This window comes from Copidosoma floridanum, unplaced genomic scaffold (genome assembly GCF_036245765.1).
Source record: "Copidosoma floridanum isolate Cflo_tuat_1 unplaced genomic scaffold, Cflo_Japanese_pri ptg000016l, whole genome shotgun sequence".
Lineage (NCBI taxonomy): Eukaryota > Metazoa > Arthropoda > Insecta > Hymenoptera > Encyrtidae > Copidosoma > Copidosoma floridanum.
This window is the reverse complement of record NW_028321893.1, coordinates 8,035,556-8,053,604: the sequence shown is the minus strand read 5'-3', so window position 1 is coordinate 8,053,604 and position 18,049 is coordinate 8,035,556. Positions and strand designations below refer to the sequence as shown.

Sequence of the window (18,049 nt, the reverse complement as noted above, 5' to 3'; positions counted from 1 at the left end):
TGAAGGAATTCACAGGATTAGCTAAGATGATCGAATTCCCTGGAAGAAAACTCATAATCGTACAGAACAAGAAGGAAAGTTTTATAACACCAGAAGAAGTAACAGGCGTCTATCACGTAACAAGATAAGATTAGAACCAACGTGGGAGGCGGTATTACTTTAGAAATCAATTATCGCAAGTAAACGAATAATTTAATTTTCAATGGTAGTAGCAACAGAAATTAGCAAATAACAATGACTACAAAAACAAAAACAATAAGTTTTAACCTTATCAGTATGGTACTGAGATTATATTCTGTAGTAAATGGAGAAGAAACAACCAAATCTTTTGCATATGTCCTATTAAAAAACAATGAGTTGCGGGACCCATGAAAGAAGTGAAGCTTCGATAAAGTTTCTATAAAGAAACTATTATTTCATATAATTATGGTTTTTATCAATTCAACATTATTTTATTTATAAAATACAAAATTTAGTAATGCTCATTCATTATTTTATATTTATAAAAATTTATCGCGCGTACTTTTGCCGTATTGTTTTATACACTTTCAGATTCTTTCACTGCTTAGGAACGTCACGTTTACATATATTTCTGATCGGAAATCACAACTGGGCTACCCACCTGAAAAATGGATAGCAGAATTCCATGTGTAATTACTTTGGGAAATCCATACGGCGTTTTATTTGATTTTACATATTGCTTTACAAAAATGGTTTTGGACTGATGATGTCATATAAGATGCCGTATAGAATAACACATGAAATTACAAATTAAAAATAAACAAAAAATTAGTCATCTAGAAATAATCATAGAATAGTCTAATCCAATATACTTTTAAGTTTCAGTTAGTTTTGTTATTTTTTGCATGAATAGGGAAACGTCCTTAAGGATGTTACCTAGTTAATGTATTTTTTTGTAGGTGACTGCATGACTAATACCTTTAATACAATGGATAAGTATAGCAGAATACTAACTTCATTAGTGATTTTTAAAGGAATTTGAATTATTTTAATATTTAAATCTGTAAAAAGTTTTATAAAATGGGTTGCAACTTTGTACGATTACTTCTTCAATAATTTTGTATCAGTCCTGCAAGTTTTGTTGACATGTATTATTTCTATCATAGTTTTTAATACTAATTCGGCGGCTGTCCCATAAGATCCCATGTTTAAGAAGAATTTTTAACATGCTAAGATAAACGTGAGTTGATTGAGAATATTCTAAATACTACTATTTCCAATTTTCATAAGATTCTGTTATTACTTTTTTATCAGTAGGCAACGTCCTGAGCTAGCAAAAAATACATAAGTATATCGTGCTTTCAAAATTAGTAAAGTCAATGAGGATAATTCAAGGATTTTTAAAACAGGTATTTTTTAAAATAATCAAAGTTCCATCTGCCCATTACATTATAAATCATTTAATTTCTTTAATCGATAGCTGTTTTCTCTAAATTTCGAAAAGTTCTTTAAATGTCACGAGAAATTATTCTGTAAACTATACCTACATAAGTGTATACAATTACAACTTATAAATTGCCATTTGCCGCACGAAGACCAATGTACACTAGCTAGGGTGCTCACGTAGAAAACTTCCGGCCGGGGTTTTTCGATATTTTTCTGGCTCATAAGTTATCTTGAAAACTTGTACTTCACCTGTTTTATTTTCGAGTTTCTTGTCTAATTTCACTATTAAATTTTCGCGCCGTTCGGTGATGTTGGGAGAAAGAAAGAAAGAGAGCACGCGCGCCTGCTACCGTATAGTACGTATGTGCTACTCTCGCTGTCGAGAGAGCATATGGTGGTGGGAAGACGAATAGGAATAAAGGGGACAAGAAAAGTGTAACGGTATTTCTTATTTTCGTCAAGTGAGGGCCCTACATAAGAAGTTTCGCTTAAAAAAAAACTAAATTTAGTACAGTCATATATAACACAGTAATCACATAACTGAGCCGCTTAAAAATTTAAATATTTTATCCATCCGTGTCAATTTTAAAATTCAGAATGTTAATTTAGAAAAAAACTTAATGTATGCGATATAAATCCGATAATAATTGTTTTATTTACAAAGTTAATATATATAGCGAAATTGCTGTATCGGCTAAATGTAATGCATACAAAATAATTAAACCTCAATGTAAAACCATTCTTATTGATAATTTTTTTCATGGCAACTAAATGAGGACCACTGTACGATCATTCAAAAAACGAGGTTTTCGGTAGTATTGTCACTTTAAATGGATAAAAATGATTTTCCTATTTATTACGCTAGTCAGACGCTCATTTTTAACGAACATAACTATTATTAGTTAGACTACTAAGACTTAGGGATAGTTTTTGGTGTTAAAACGGTTTCTAAATATTTATTTGTTCCCCAACGGAAAAAGTTAGTGTGAAAAAACGTAGCAAACCGTAACTTTCTGTGATGTAATGTACAGTTTGGTTGGATTTCGGACCACAGTTACAGTTTGTTACGTTTTGTTACGTTTGATTATAGTCAACTACAACCCAACACATTGTCTTACGATTCGTGACATTTCATTATAATTTTAAAAAGACATTTGAATTTCGTGAAAAAGCAACTGTAGTAAACTCTAATAAACTGTAAGGAGGTGTTGTCATCTGTAATGTTTTATAACAGCTTACAGTTTTTTCCAGTTTATTGCACTTTTTTATATTTTATCATCATTGATAACTTTTAAACACATTCCCTTACATTTTTGAATAAAATTTGCCTTAAATAAAAAAAACTTGAGTAACTATTATGAAAAAGTATAAGTGTAACAGCGTGTGCTAAATCATATTAAAACGTATAAAAATGTAAGAAAACGTAACACAACATAATAAAGTGTAAGAAACGTTTGAAATCCATGAGACTATTACAGGTCCTTACATTTTCTTACATTTTCTTGCGGGTTATGGCATATTATTACACATGTTCACTTTTTCTAACATTTTGTTACGTTTTCAAATTTCCGCTGGGGTTTAAAAGTTCGTAGTACCAACCATGAACGCTGTCTTGACAAATATTTTTCATCATGCAAAATTAATACCAGATACAGCCATTTCGTGTACAGTAATTTTTTATTACCTAGATAGATGGCCAGACATTCAAACTAGTTTTTAAGACGATCAGTGGATTTTTTCGAATGATGTCTGAAACTTGAAAGGCTTCGTTTTCCAGAGGAAAGCCAACATCCAGCCTAGTCATTGGTTAAGTGATTATTAATTTTAAAACGGTCTTTCTTAAGAACTTTATTTAAATAGTACATAAACAAAATTCTTTTTCTAAACCTCATATTGTTGGCGTATGCTTTAGACAATCACTGTCGCCTAAAATAATGTTTAACAATATAGAAGACCAAATTATCTAAGGGGAATTTTGCATTAGGGCTCGCATTAAAGAAGATCGAGGGAAAAAAAGAGGGTAATCATAGAAGAAAGATATATGATGGTAAAAATAAAGATTTAGTACAAGTAAAAACTCTACAATTGATTTACGTATAGTGTACCACAATAAAACATTAAGTACAAGGGAGGATAAAAAAAACTTGGAAAATATAAGAAATATCACTTGTAGCATTGTGAATGTTATGTTTTTAGTGAGCATCATTCTTTTCAGGTATCTGGCGAAGGTATACTCATACTTTTTTAGTTGTTAAGTTTTTATCGTCAGTTTAGAAACATAACTTTTATTTGTTAAAAAAATGGAAAAACAAGAGCCTAAAACGGTACATCAACATCTATATCCCTTCTAGTACAAGATATAAAAGCTGAGTTTGACTCTGTTCGTAAAACATCTGCCCTTGTATTTGCAACAGTTTGTGGAACTAGTACGGCAGCTAGGGGGGTTTGCATAGCCAATTGACTTCCGCGAGAAAGAATAAGCATTTTCAATGTATTTTTTTCCGCAGAATCTGAATCTAAACCTTGTTTTTTTGTATAATTGTTCAAAAAACTGTTTTTAACAGTTTAAATGTTTATAACGCAGTCGAAAACAGTAGGGAGCGTTTTTAAATATAATAACTAAAGAGTTTGATAACTAAGCTCACCAGAAATGTGCTCGATCAAGAATTTTGAAAAAATGTTGATCAGAGCCAGAGAAATTGCAAATTTAGTGCAAAAAATTTATGGAACGGCGGTTTTCAAAGCTTTTCCGCTTATAACTTGGCTTCACTTTAAGATATGAAGCTTTAACACCTCTCATTTTAAAACTGAAAATCTAAGATTTAACATAAATTATAGTAGTGTCCTAAAATGATGTTGAGAAAAATATTTAATCACTTTAAAGTAATATTTTTTCATGAAAATGAGCTAAGTAATTTGTTTATAAGCATTTTTACCATAGATACATAAAAAGTATTACTATAAATATTTTTTACAGTTGTAGTACGATTAAAAACAAACATATTGCGATATCAAGGATGTATTTAAGCTAACTTTCCTCGGAGATATAACAGTTTTAAGGCATGCGTATGGTACGCACGTGGTAGCTGCTCCACGTGGTTACATGAGGCTCGAGGGTAGCTTACTGAAAGTGTATCGAGGTATTTCTTAAAATTCAATATATTAAGTTTTATGGCCAAATATAAAAGTGTAAATAATGAATACATACCGTAATGATTAAAAAACTACTTAATATGTCAAAAAAAAATTTTTTTTTTTAAGTATAATAATTTGTGTATTTACTTATTTTTATAAAATTTTATGACAGGTTTGATTATAATAATTATTTAACATGATATAGCTTGTAAAGTACAAAATTATATCTGAAAAGTTACTATTTTAATTTTTTTAACATTAAATCATATACTTTAAATCCTTAGAACTTTGCGTGGATTAAAAAATAGAAAATCTAGTTTTGCCTTAAAAAAATGATTATCTGTCACCACCAATAGCACAACTTGAACCAAATTACAATTGTCAAATATGCAACACTAAACAGTGCAACTAATGCATGTGCAAATAATACATGCTAAAAAATTCACAACGAAAAAAAAAGTAACTAAAAAATATACAATTATTTTACGCATTAAGTCGTTATGTTTACTATTAACCTTAATTATCTTACACATTAATACATATTTATTATTTATACTCATATATTTTGCCATGAAACTCAATATATCGAATTTTAAGAAATATCCCGATACACTTTCAGTAAACCACCCTCTCGATCCTCATGTAACCACGTGGAGCAGCTACCACGTGCGTACCATACGCACGCCTTAAAACTGCTATATCTCCGAGGAAAGTTAGCTTAGATACATCCTTGATATCGCAAACTGTTTGTTTTTAATCGTACTACAACTGTAAAAAATATTTATAGTAATACTTTTTATGTATCTATGGGAAAAATGCTTATAAACAAATTACTTGGCTCATTTTCATGAAAAAATATTACTTTAAAGTGATTAAATATTTTTTTCAACATCGTTTTAGGTCACTACTATAATTTATGTTAAAGCTTTAATTTTCAGCTTTAAAATGAGAGGTGTTAAAGCTTTATATCTTAAAGTGAAGCCAAGTTATAAGTGGAAAGGCTTTGAAAACCGCCGTTCGATAAATTTTTTGCACTAAATTTGCAATATCTCTGGCTCTGATCAACATTTTTTTTCAATTCTTGATCAAGCACATTTCTGGTGAGTTCAGTTATCCAACTGTTTCGTTATTATATTTAAAAATGCTCTCTACTTTTTTCGACAGCGTTATAAACATTTAAACTATTAATAACATTTATTGAACACTTTTACGAAAAAACAAGTTTCAGATTCAGATTCTGTGGGCAAAAATCCATTGAAAATGCTTACTCTTTCTCGTAAAAGTCAATCGGCTACAAAAACCTCTCTAGCTGCCAGGACGCTCTATAGACATGAGCACTTACGAAATGATCGATAAAATCCACCGTGTGATATTACGTGATAAATGAATTCAATTGCGTAAAGGAGCTAGGATTACACAAGTTTTAATACCATAGTTTTGGTACCATAGTTTAAACTTTCTATGATAAATTAGATATGATACAACATCTCGATATGGATGATGCATTTGCTTTTAGCTGAGAACATACACAACCATGTGGTCTTTTCTAAGGATCTTATGGAGCTCATGTGCTCAGGTTAGTTACTTTAGATAAAATATGGTTGCATTAATACACTCCTAAGATAAAACAGCAGATGTAACAGTAGATCGCCAAAAGTAAATGTGCTTGAAAGAAGGTAAAGATGGTGAAGTCAGCTAGAAAGATTAGTTACTGTATTTTTAGGATACGCGTGGTATTATCTTTATTAACTATTTGAAGAAAAGAATAGGCAATGACTGGGCAATATCATGCATGATTAATAGGCCAGCTAAAAATAAGCATAAAGAAAAAAATTAAAGAAGTAGACCTCATTTAAAGAAAAAAGTCCTCTTTTTCCATGACAAGTGCATACACTTACAGTTTCCATGGCTCCAATTGAGGAATTAAAGTTTGAATGAATGAATTATCCACCATTTCTTCAGGATCTGGCCTTAAGTGACTTCTTATTTCTGAATTCAAAAAATAGCTCAGTGGATGATGTTTTATGTCAAATAAAGAGATTATTCATTAAACAAATACTTATTGTAAAAAATTGCCACAATCATATTTTTCTGAAGGCTCACAAAAACTGGAGGGGCTTGTGTTAAAGTGTATTGAGCTAGAAGGATATTATGTTAAAAAATAAGAAAAAATTTACGTAACAAATATTGTTTTTCTCTCTTTTTTAAAGAATTCATTCAACTACCCTCTTTATTAAAAGCAATACTATATTACTTTTACATTCGTGTTATTTTTATGTATCATGCTGGTGTCAAGACCAATTATGGAGGTTCATTTAGCTGTAAGTTACATATTTAAGCAGCTTATTACTTAACTCAACCTTTATAGGTAGTTATAGCTAAAACCTTGGCATGACACATCAGATAACATTATTGGTGACATCTTAGTAAGCATTTTGGCTAACATTTTTTGGAAGAACTGTGTTACCTACGAAGTAACGCTTTGACTGTTAATCTCTCAAATGTGCAAAATGTGAAATACTATTAAGGTGGTTCTTCACCTAAGCCATTTACTTAAACTTATAGGGAAACTTTGAGGGATTGTTATTAAAGTTATAAGGCATCTTCTCTTAAAATTTCAAGTCCCTTTATCAGGCAAAATTTTGAAAACATGTCAGTCAAAAAATGCACTTTTAACATATATTCTTATGTAGGTTACTTTTCCAAACTACGATATCATGTAATATCTCGTAAAGCAGACTTTAGATCGTAATAGAAAAAGTTTGTAGTGAAAGAAGAACTTTTCAGCTTTCTAATAATATAACAAAAGTTTGGGCTAATAAGGGAAATAGTATACGATATTTAATCGTAAACGTAATCAGTTATTGATCAGCGAGAGCGAAATGTCTGCCGTGTAAACGAGCAGACGCTCGGATCGCGCGCGAAAATTTAAAATGACTCACTTACTAATATGGCAATAAGACAATCAGTAAAATTATTTTATGATTAATATTTGTTGAAAATAAAAACTAGAGTTTATTTTTGTGTTAAAAACGTACATAAGGTAATCATAACAAGAAGCATATCAATATTTCGGATACATCGGACAATAAAAACAAAAAAGAAGGGGTAACGTTTGTGCGGCAGACGACGCACGACGCACGACGCTCGACGATTGTATAATATATAGTTATACATGCAAAAATCGGTGGCAACGTCAGCTTGAGTAGGAGCGTACATGCCATTTTCAGAACCTTGCGTCAAAAAAAATTTTTTGTATAACTCTTACTCTGACTTTATTAGCTTGTTTATTTATATGTAAATGCAATGATATTATAGTCAAGTGCCAGTACAACATATTTTATGTTGCAAATAATACGCTAATCGAAAATTAGAAAACCACTAGGGTCCCGTGTCGCTTTGATACGGCACCATCGTGAAGAACCACCTTAAATAAGAGTAACTAATTTTTTTTTTTTAAAAGTATTGCATTTCATAGTAGAAATATTACGAATTTGAAATAAAAAGGAACGACAATCTTAAAATCATTTCCATTTTCATTAGTGTCTCCTTAATAAAGCATGGCCTTTACAATTCACCATAATTTTTACTTCAAAAAGTATAACTTAGAATAAAATATTTGTTTCCCTAATTAAAAACCAAAGTTTTGTCCTAAAATTCAATTAAAACTTAAATTTCAAAGCAAAAACTAAAATTATTTTTTAATTTCAAGAATGTTCACTGTACAATAACTTCCCTTATCTATTTTTTTAGATTCAATGTTCGAGGAACTAATGACGATGGCCACGTAGCTAATTTTGTTGAATCGGAACAAATCATATATTTAGATAATGAAATATCGTCTTTTATCCAAAATCGAGGTTCTGTTCCATTATTCTGGGAACAACCAGGTATTCAAGTTGGCTCCCATAAAATTAAAATTTCAAGAGGTTTTGAAGTTTCTGCATTAGCTTTCAGTAGACATTTAAGTTTATTAAAAAATTATTACGGCAAACAAGTAATAGTCAACCTCTTAGGGTCAAATTTGATCGGAAGTAAAGAAGGTGAAGCGATGTTGTGCCACTTTTTTCAATCTCATCACTGCAATTCACAACATAAAGATATTCCTCATATCCTTTTTGATTATCATCAAGAATGCAAAAATGGAAATCTAAAAAATCTATTGAAATTGAAAAATCAAGTATCCAAATATATCGATGATTTCTCTTATTTCCATGCGATTGGAGAAAAAATTGTTAAGTCGCAAACGGGAACTATCCGTACTAATTGCTTGGATTGCCTTGACAGAACTAATTGCGTTCAAACATATTTTGCATTAGAAATATTGAAAAAACAATTGATTTCCTTGAGACTATCTGAAAAACCACAGATTACGTCAAGATTTGAAGAAGTTTTTCGACAAATGTGGGTGAATAACGGGAATGAAATTAGTAAAATATATGCTGGAACTGGAGCCATACAAGGAAATTCAAAAATTATCGATGGAGCACGATCAGCAGCTAGAACAATTCAGAATAATCTTTTAGACTCAAGTAAACAGGAAGCTATTGATATTTTGTTATTCGGTTCAGCATTAAATAGCGAAATTTCTGACCTATCTCGATTGTTATTATATCCGAATATTTTCCATGCTCCGTGTAATATTTTACATGAAATGTGCAAAAGATACAAAGAATATGTTAATACTAAGAAAATCAAGGTAGCTGTTGCAACCTATAATGTAAATGGGGGAAAACATTTCCGAAGCGTCGTTTACAAAGAAGAAACTTTATCGGACTGGTTACTCGATGTTGCAAAAAAATCTGACGGTAAGTATATCATGATTGTGTTTAGTTAAAGTTGCATATAATATAGTAACAAAGTACACAAATTTTTTTTATTATTTTAGCAGCATCAAGTCATATACAGATTGATGGTGATCCTGTTGATATTTTCGCGATTGGTTTTGAAGAAATTGTAGATCTTAATGCTTCTAACATTGTCGCAGCAAGTACTGAGAATACGAAAGCATGGGCCGATGAACTTCAAAAAGTTATATCAAGAGATTGTGAGTACGTTCTTGTTACCTATCAGCAGTTGGTTGGCGTCTGCTTATACATATACATAAGGTCTATACATGCGAATTTCTTAAGAGATGTCGCAGTAGACTGCGTCAAAACGGGGCTTGGTGGAGCAACAGGTAATAAAGGTGCAACTGCGATTCGTTTCGTATTATATTCAACGTCATTTTGTTTCGTTTGTGCCCACTTTGCCGCTGGTCAGTCTCAAGTTAATGAAAGGAATGCAGATTTCGCGGAAATTACAAAAAAAATTATTTTCCCCATGGGAAGAACGTTAAATGATCACGATTACGTATTTTGGTGTGGAGATTTTAATTATAGGGTTGATATGAATAGAGATGAAATGAAAGAATTATTAAAGGAAGATAGACTTGAGGAAATTTTAAAATATGATCAACTCAAAGTAAGTACTCTTATAACAAAACGTTACAATCTTTATTTGAAAGTATGGTGATAACTCTGTTTTTTGTAGAGTGGGTCATTTGTATTAAAAGCTTCTATCATTTTTATGATCTTAACACCTCTCATGAAGTATAAAATATTTTAATTACAAATTTATTACTTAAAGAATAATTCTTTTGATACCCCTTGAAAAATTTTCATAAGACAAGCCATACGATGTACCTAATTGTAATAAAACTGGACGTAGTTTTAATAGATATCCTTTTTTCATATTTTATTTAATTTAATAATTCCTTATAAAAAATATAAAGTGATTAGAAATTTAGTAAAGTCTTATGCCTGGTCTGAATAATGCAAGTTGTTTATCACAGATAATCCTGTGTATAAGTGAGATAACTGTATTCAAAGTTAACCATGTCCATTAGTAACTACCATTTTAGTAATATTTAGATCACTATTTAAATTTTTTAACACTTTGAACGCAAGATCAATATGTGTACGTACGATAAATAAGTACTCAAATTAATATCGAAACAACAAAAGGAACATAGCTTTCGCAAGCTGCAAAAAAACAAGTTAATTTTAGTGATGTTGAAAAAAAACTGATTATGGAAATCTTTGTACTGCAGTTTAACAACTCTTAATTTTCCTATGTAGTTTATTTTTAAACTAGCATTTGAGTCAGTAAGAACCGTAGATTATTTGTTACACCGTGTATACTGCTGATATTCCTTTTTTAAGTATACGGGGAGGAAGAGAAATCAAATTAGATTATGTTTATGTACAAGACAGAGGACTTTACTCATCTGAGTGGCTTATATAGTTACAATAAAATGCAGAGCTTAAAATTAAGACAAGAAATTTCTCAGTGTATATATGTATAAAAATATCAGCATTGAGCTATTAAATTAAAATTTAAATAACGTGAGAATAAAATAAAAATAAATAAAAATTAAATAGTTGCAGTAACAGTCATGTAATTCAGTAAAAATAAAACGATTATTTACTACGTTAAGGCTAACGCTCGGTAGCCTTTTAACTAAGGTAATATTCATGAAGTACTCATTAAAAGTGATGGTACAGATACAATTTATGAGCAACTCATAGTATAATTCATACGAACATAATCGATCTAAATTAAATTTAATGAGCACTTCAAACAGCCTGCCGTTTCAGTAACTAAAGTCGTTAAGTACAGTTTATTTAAAGGGAGAAATTAAAAAAAACTAATTGTTTCCAAATAAGATAAAAATAGAATATTTTAACAGTAGGAACAGTAATTCTACGGTATACATGGCACAATCATTGCATTAATCCAAAAAAGTCAATTTTCCAACGGAAAACTTGGAAAACTGTATTTCTCCCTTTTGCTTGGCCTATGTTCTTTCAAAAAAAAGCTTTAAGTGCTCTTAGTGATTTTTTAGTTGCACAGACCCCTAAAAGCTGATGTGTTAATAATACACAAGAGTCATCAAGTACAATCACACTTCTAGAAGTCATTTGTTTTGCATTAACGTTCTTTTATCTTTGTAAGCGAAGCTCGAGTTGGTGCAATTTTCCAGAGCGAAAATCTCCTTGAGTACATAACGACTTCATAATTTAAATTATTGTGCTTTCTCGTTGGCTTTACATAGTAAATAGGCATCAAGTGTTCTTACTCCTCCATGCCGACGCAAATTCTAAATTTTATGCCACTTACGCCCATTTTTTTGTGTAAGATTAAAATTTTTTCTGACTTTAATAACATTTTATAAATTATTAAAAATACCTGAAAAATCGTCCATGACTTTAACAAACATAGATAGGTTAGAAATCACCTTACGAATGAATTGATGTAAAAAAGTTATTTTTGACCAAAATGTCACTTAAGGGGATTAGAACGAAAAATATAATTCTTACGAAAGTTTTCAAAAAATTGTGATGTGTTTTCTTTTTTTCTGTTAACAATATATTAAAATTTCAGGAACCGTAGCGTCACTTTTAATGAAAAAAAAAAATAGTTAACTCAGGATCTTATACACAGGCTCTTATGAGAAGAATGTTGTTGCGAAACTTATATTTTCACCAATAACTTGGAAAATATTTTTTAAAATCTTTCAAAAATCTAGTATGTTATTTTAAATAATAATTAGAATAACATACTCAAATTTGAAGAAACCTGCCGTCACGGTTTGAGAAATACTTTGATTAAAAGTTGGAACCAAATTCTATTGGTGTATATATGTATGTATATATATATGTACTAGTGGGGCTCCACCCCCCTGCGCGCTCCGAGCGCCAACCCCCCCTTTCATTGTGTTATAAGTGTAATTTTTTTGAAATAAGGTTTGTATTAATATTTTTTAAGGCCTTAAAAAATGATAAAATTAATTGTTAGTATGAAAATAATATGTTAAAGTATATTTTACAGAATTCGCAAGACTATGGCATTTTTCGAAAATACTCGGGAATAAATTTTTCAGGCTGGGGTATGATTAATGCTATGTTTTTAAAGAAATATGAAGAACAAGCTGCTAATTTCAAATAAAAGTGGTAAAGTTTATATAGACAGATAGATGTGCCCTTGAATTTTTGTTGGTGAGCTTTATTATTTCTTCTAGTGGCTCCCTTTTTTAAATGAGCTGTCTAAGCTGTATGTGTCAATAGATATTTCTAAGCTCTTATAACTATATATTCACCCTGCGCGCTCTGCGCACCAACCCCCGTAATTGCAAATTAGATTTACGAAGTATGGAAAAATATCCAAATCATATTCATTCTTACTTAAAATTTATATTTGTAATAAATATATATTGATCATAATTAATTACATGAATTTTTAACAATCACTTTTTATTTTTCCTCACTTATAACAGCTATTTCTATGGGATTAGCAGAACACGATTTTCAAAACAATATAATTTTTGAAGAAGCATGTAACGTTATGCTGCCTTTTCAACTACAAAAATTTTTCGCATGGTGTATTATGTCTGAAAATTTTTTTGGTAATATTATTTGGAACAAATACAAAAAATTTTTCATTAAAAATTGTGAAGATGATCAAAATAAAGCTCTTTTACATTCAAACGAAATTTTTAATTCTGAAAATATGTCTTGTAATGATTTCAGTTTACCAGAACCAACAGAAACGATGAAAAAAAATATTGATACTGACAATGATGAAAGAATATTTTGTAAACATAAATTCCATGAAATGTTTTTACAACTCAATCATCAAAGATCAATGTAGAATTTTTCAAAAAATAATAAAATTAAAAAAAAAAATTTTTTTCATCGATGGTCCTGGTGGATCTGGAAAGACTTTTCTATACAAAAGATTAATTCATTATTTTATATAAATTAAAAAAAATTCTTACAATGGCTTGGACAGGTATTGCTTCTATTCTGCTTCCAAAGGGAATGACCACTTACTGAACTTTCAGACTTCCTTTGGAATTAAGCACTATAGAAAGTGCATTCTTCCAGTTTGAGCCAGATAAACAAAAATTACGTAATGTAAAAGTAATTATTTGGGATAAAGCTTCTATGGTACCGAAAAAAGCGTTAGAAATCGTTGATAGGACTTTAAAAGATTTATCTTGAGGTAATAAACCTTTTGAAAATAAAATAATAATTTTAGGTAGAGACTTTTGTCAAATTCTCCTAGTAGAAAAAAACGGAAGCAAAATTACTATTGTTCAAGAAACCATAAAATTTTCCAATTTTTGGCCTTTATTTAATATTTTCTATTTAAAAAATAATATACGTTCAATTGATAAAAAATTATCTTCATTGCTACTGGATATAGGAGAAGGCAAAATTAAAACTTTTATAATTTCTCAGACATTGAAAACAAATGATATATGTTCTTAAAATTTTTAATAATGATGATGATTCTTTTATAAGTGAAGCTATATTAACATCTCACAATAAATACACTTACTTTTTGAACAAAAAAATTTAAAATAATATGGTAGGAATATTAGTAACGTACTATAGTATTGATAAAGCAAATCACAAAGGAGTAGATAAATTAGACGATAATATTTATACTCATTTCTCTGCTGAATATTTAAATAGTAGTAAAGAAAGTATTTTTACTCGAATTAGATTCAAAAATCAACGCTATTGTTATGTTAATACGAAACTTAAACATATCTGAAGGACTTTGCAATGGTACAAGATTATGAATTACAAAATTATTTAAATACAACATCGAAGCTGGAACAATCTCAGGTAAAAAAAAGGAAATAAAGTCTTTAGTCTAAGTATAACACTCAATACAAACAATTCTTTTTCACTACTATTTATATTGTACAGAAAACGATTTCCATTTATCTTAACTCTTTCTATGGCTATCAATAAATCTTAAGGTCAAAGTTTTGATGCCTTAGGGTTGTACTTAAGAAAACCATTATTTTCTAATGGGCAATTATATGTTGCACTGTCTAGATGTTGAGACGAAAAAAAAAATTTTATCCCAATTGAATCAGAAAACAAATTTGAAATTAAAAATATTGTTTGGAATGAAATTTTAGAGTAACAAAAAAACTATTCTATAGTTCATTACTATTTTTATACTCTCTTGCAAATTTTGTCTTTCATCAAAAAAGCAAATTTCAGTACCGTCTAGTACCCAGATGTATGTAATCATAAACAATCCGTTTTTTGTTACATGTTTTCAGATACACCATCATAGATGACAAATTTTATCAGTGTGATAAATGTAACTCAAAATTTCAAATCAAGAGTGTCTATCATCGCACGAAAAAATTCACAAAAAAAAATTTTTTGTATGTGATCTGTGTAGCATTATAATATAAAACAATAAAAACTATTTGCGTCACACAAAGGAGTGCCAAAACATTGAAAAAATTTTAAAGAGTATTAAATGCGAAAAAAGTTAAAAAAGAAATCATCACTTACAGAGACGTTTTAAAAGTCGTGAAAAAAACGTTCAAAAAAATATTTGTCAAAATTGTGGAAAAGGTTATGTAGGGTTAACTTAATTTTTCATTTTTATGATAAAATCATTTTAACAAGCTCTAACACCTCAAAAAAATTTTGGTGCTCTCTTGAGATCCTACATAACAATTTAAAATTTACCGAGTCAATATTTAGTATCAAACTGTCTTACAATTATGGTAACAAAATAAAGCTAATTCACGGTTGTACGGTAGATCGTGCGTTTACCCCTAAAAGCAGAGCACCTAAAGAGACATTTTAGAGTATGTAATTAAAATAAACATCGTAAGTAAGATAATTGTAACAAAATTTGTTGTTATGGTCAAATAAAATTATATGTGAAAATTAGACCACTTGTAACAGTTAATATACAAGGCTTTACTAATATATTTACAATATATATGGGAAAATTGAGGGGGGAGCTGGGGGGTAGCTGAGGGGGAGCGGGGGGGAGCTTTTAAAAAAGTAGGATTACTCGAAAAATGCAAGAAAATGAAAGAATAACTACTCTTTTTGGGGGGAGCTGGGGGGAGCGTGGGGGGGCGGGGGGGAGCAAAACCTCGCTCTAACTCTTACGACTATATAATATAGGAAGATATATATATATATATATATATATACAGCAGGCGAGAAATAAAACATTGCGTATACATTCAACCTCAAAGTATTAATTTTCTATTTTCTCACTTATTAGTTATCTTCTTCTGTACGATATGGAATAGGTCGTATGATTCGTCAAGAATAATGTTAAAATACACTAATTTTTAATCCAAACTAACTTTTGAGGCTGACTGTACCGCTCTAACCCTCTTAACAACTTTCTTTCCTGAAACGGCAGAACAGGTTCAGGAATCATAAGGTTGTGTTATAAGACGTGATGAGTGTTGCGGTACAGCCTCTGGCGTTTCTTGCTCTTAAGAGCTTATGTTGGCCAGCTATTATCTAAGATGCAGGGTGGTTGATGCGAGGTGTAAATGTGAGTAACGGTGCGTTGCAATTGTAAAAGTATAAAGTTTCCGAGTCTAGCAAAACCACAGAATCAATATTAGATAGTTTATAGTACAATTGCCTGTAATTTAAAATTAGGTTATTGTAAAAAAAGGACAGTTTGAAGTTTCCTAACCCATGACATGATATTATTTTGAGTTGGTTTGGTAAGTAATTGTACTCAAAACAGGCCAGTAAAATATCATATTGTTATACATCAGGCAAGAATTACTAGGAAAAAAATGTTCACTTAATGTTAGACAAGTGAAAAAGAAAAAAAATCAATACTAAAAAAGGCACGTAATTCCATTTTACAAATTTCAGTTGGCGTAAGATTACAGGCTACCAGAGAATCAGCAAGTGTATAGCGTCCCAATTGACAATAATTACATAGTTTCGTTAAGTGTTTAAGTACGTATCAAAAATATGTCGTATTAATCACGTATGTTGCAGTCATGAAGTATGTCTATGTTAAAGTAGTTTTAAAATATGATTACGACATGTATTAGCATGATCGTATTATCAGATATCATCTGTATAGTAACACCAAAACAGGGGGGTTCAAGTATTTTTTCTTGAGTTTTAGTAGTGTTAGGGTAACTTAAAAAAAAAAGATTCCACTTTCTTCAAAATCAAGAAAAAATACTTGAAACCTCCTGTTTTAGTGTTACTTTACGGATGATGACATTATTAAGATCATGTTAATGCACGTCGTAATTATATTTCAAAAATATTTTACCATAGGCATACTTCATGACTGCAACATACGTGATAAAATTAGGTGACGAAAGGTTTCAAACCAACACGTATTTCCACTACGTATTAATATGACGTATTTTTTATACCTACTCAAACAATGAACGAAAATACGTAATTATTTGTAATTGGAGTGGCGAGAGAGTAGAAAACCAGTATATGTTAATGTCACAAAGTAGAAAAATGTTTTAATACCACCTATTTGCTCCGTGCAGCAACTTGAAACAACGCCACCTGCAGGGAAAAAGTTGTCAATGCTAACTATTAAGAATACACAGAATCTTATGGATAATTATCTGTTACAAGCGTTTGTTTCAACACTAATGAATGTTTAACTGACGTAATTTTTTGGGTGTTGGCTATACTTTCAAGCTGAAGAATACCCATATAATAGAACCTTAATAAGAAAAATTTTTTTCTTTTTTTATAAATGTATTTTGTTAGTAAGTGTGGCAATTTTTCTTGAATATTAATTTATTTCGTGAAGTACTTTTAAATAAGTAGATTAAAAAGTAATATTTATTATGTTCACTCATAAATTATATTCATTTCATACTAGAAATTTACTTTTTTTCACAAAATTAAAAAAAAAGTATTATTTATTATTAACAAGGTACTTTGGACTGAAAAAACTTATTTCAGTTATTAAATAATTAATATTGTTAAAACAAATACTTGTAATCTATCATTGTCTATCAGACGCTGTGTATTCTCGTTAGTTAGCATCGACAGCTTTTTCCCTGCAGGTGGCGTTCTTTCGAGTTGCAGCACGAAGCGAATGACAGTTAACTAGTGCTTCATGGACCGTCTCACGCCTTAAGCTTAATTTTTTAGGTTAACAAACCAAGTACAGAAAATTTATACAAAATAAATTATAGCTTTTCGAAATAAAATTTGCTACTTGGGCAAGAATGCAATAATGAACTTGATGTAGGTACATAGCGATTCTACCACCGTTTCGACTTACCGATTGTTGCACAAGAATAGATACTGCATTCACTCCACATTTCAAAATAAAGTCGAAAACATCGAAGAATAAGTAAGCATCAGGAGATTATGCATTATTAGTATGTTCAACACATATGTACTTCATACTTTCATCCATATTTGCCATGATTAACAAGTGACGTGGCTCACTTAATTTTTTCCATGGCACTGGGCACGTATCTCTATCATAGAAGCTATTCTGAGTAATAATTTTGGCGTATTCTACGCTGCGTATTTTGTATATTGCAGATTTATTATAGAACTGTAAACATTTAATAACTAAGATACTGCAGAACAAAAATCACAACATGCATCATTCGGACTCTTCTTAGTTGTATGACTTAATTTTCAGTATTGATAATATTGCAACC

The 18,049-nt window shown here is 30.2% G+C and overlaps 1 protein-coding gene across 2 annotated transcripts in view; it reads left to right on the top strand.

Annotated features, from left to right (window-relative positions):
* Nucleotides 1-18,049, top strand: part of Synj (synaptojanin) — a 506,691-nt gene that overhangs the window by 405,709 nt on the left and 82,933 nt on the right. Inside the window, exons 4-5 of one of the 2 annotated variants that reach the window (XM_023391789.2) lie at nt 8,296-9,350; nt 9,434-10,005. In XM_023391789.2, coding sequence (XP_023247557.2) covers nt 8,296-9,350; nt 9,434-10,005 — 1,627 coding nt within the window. Of the gene's footprint in view, nt 1-8,295; nt 9,351-9,430; nt 10,006-18,049 lie in introns of both variants that reach the window. The other variant, XM_023391788.2, reaches the window with a different exon arrangement.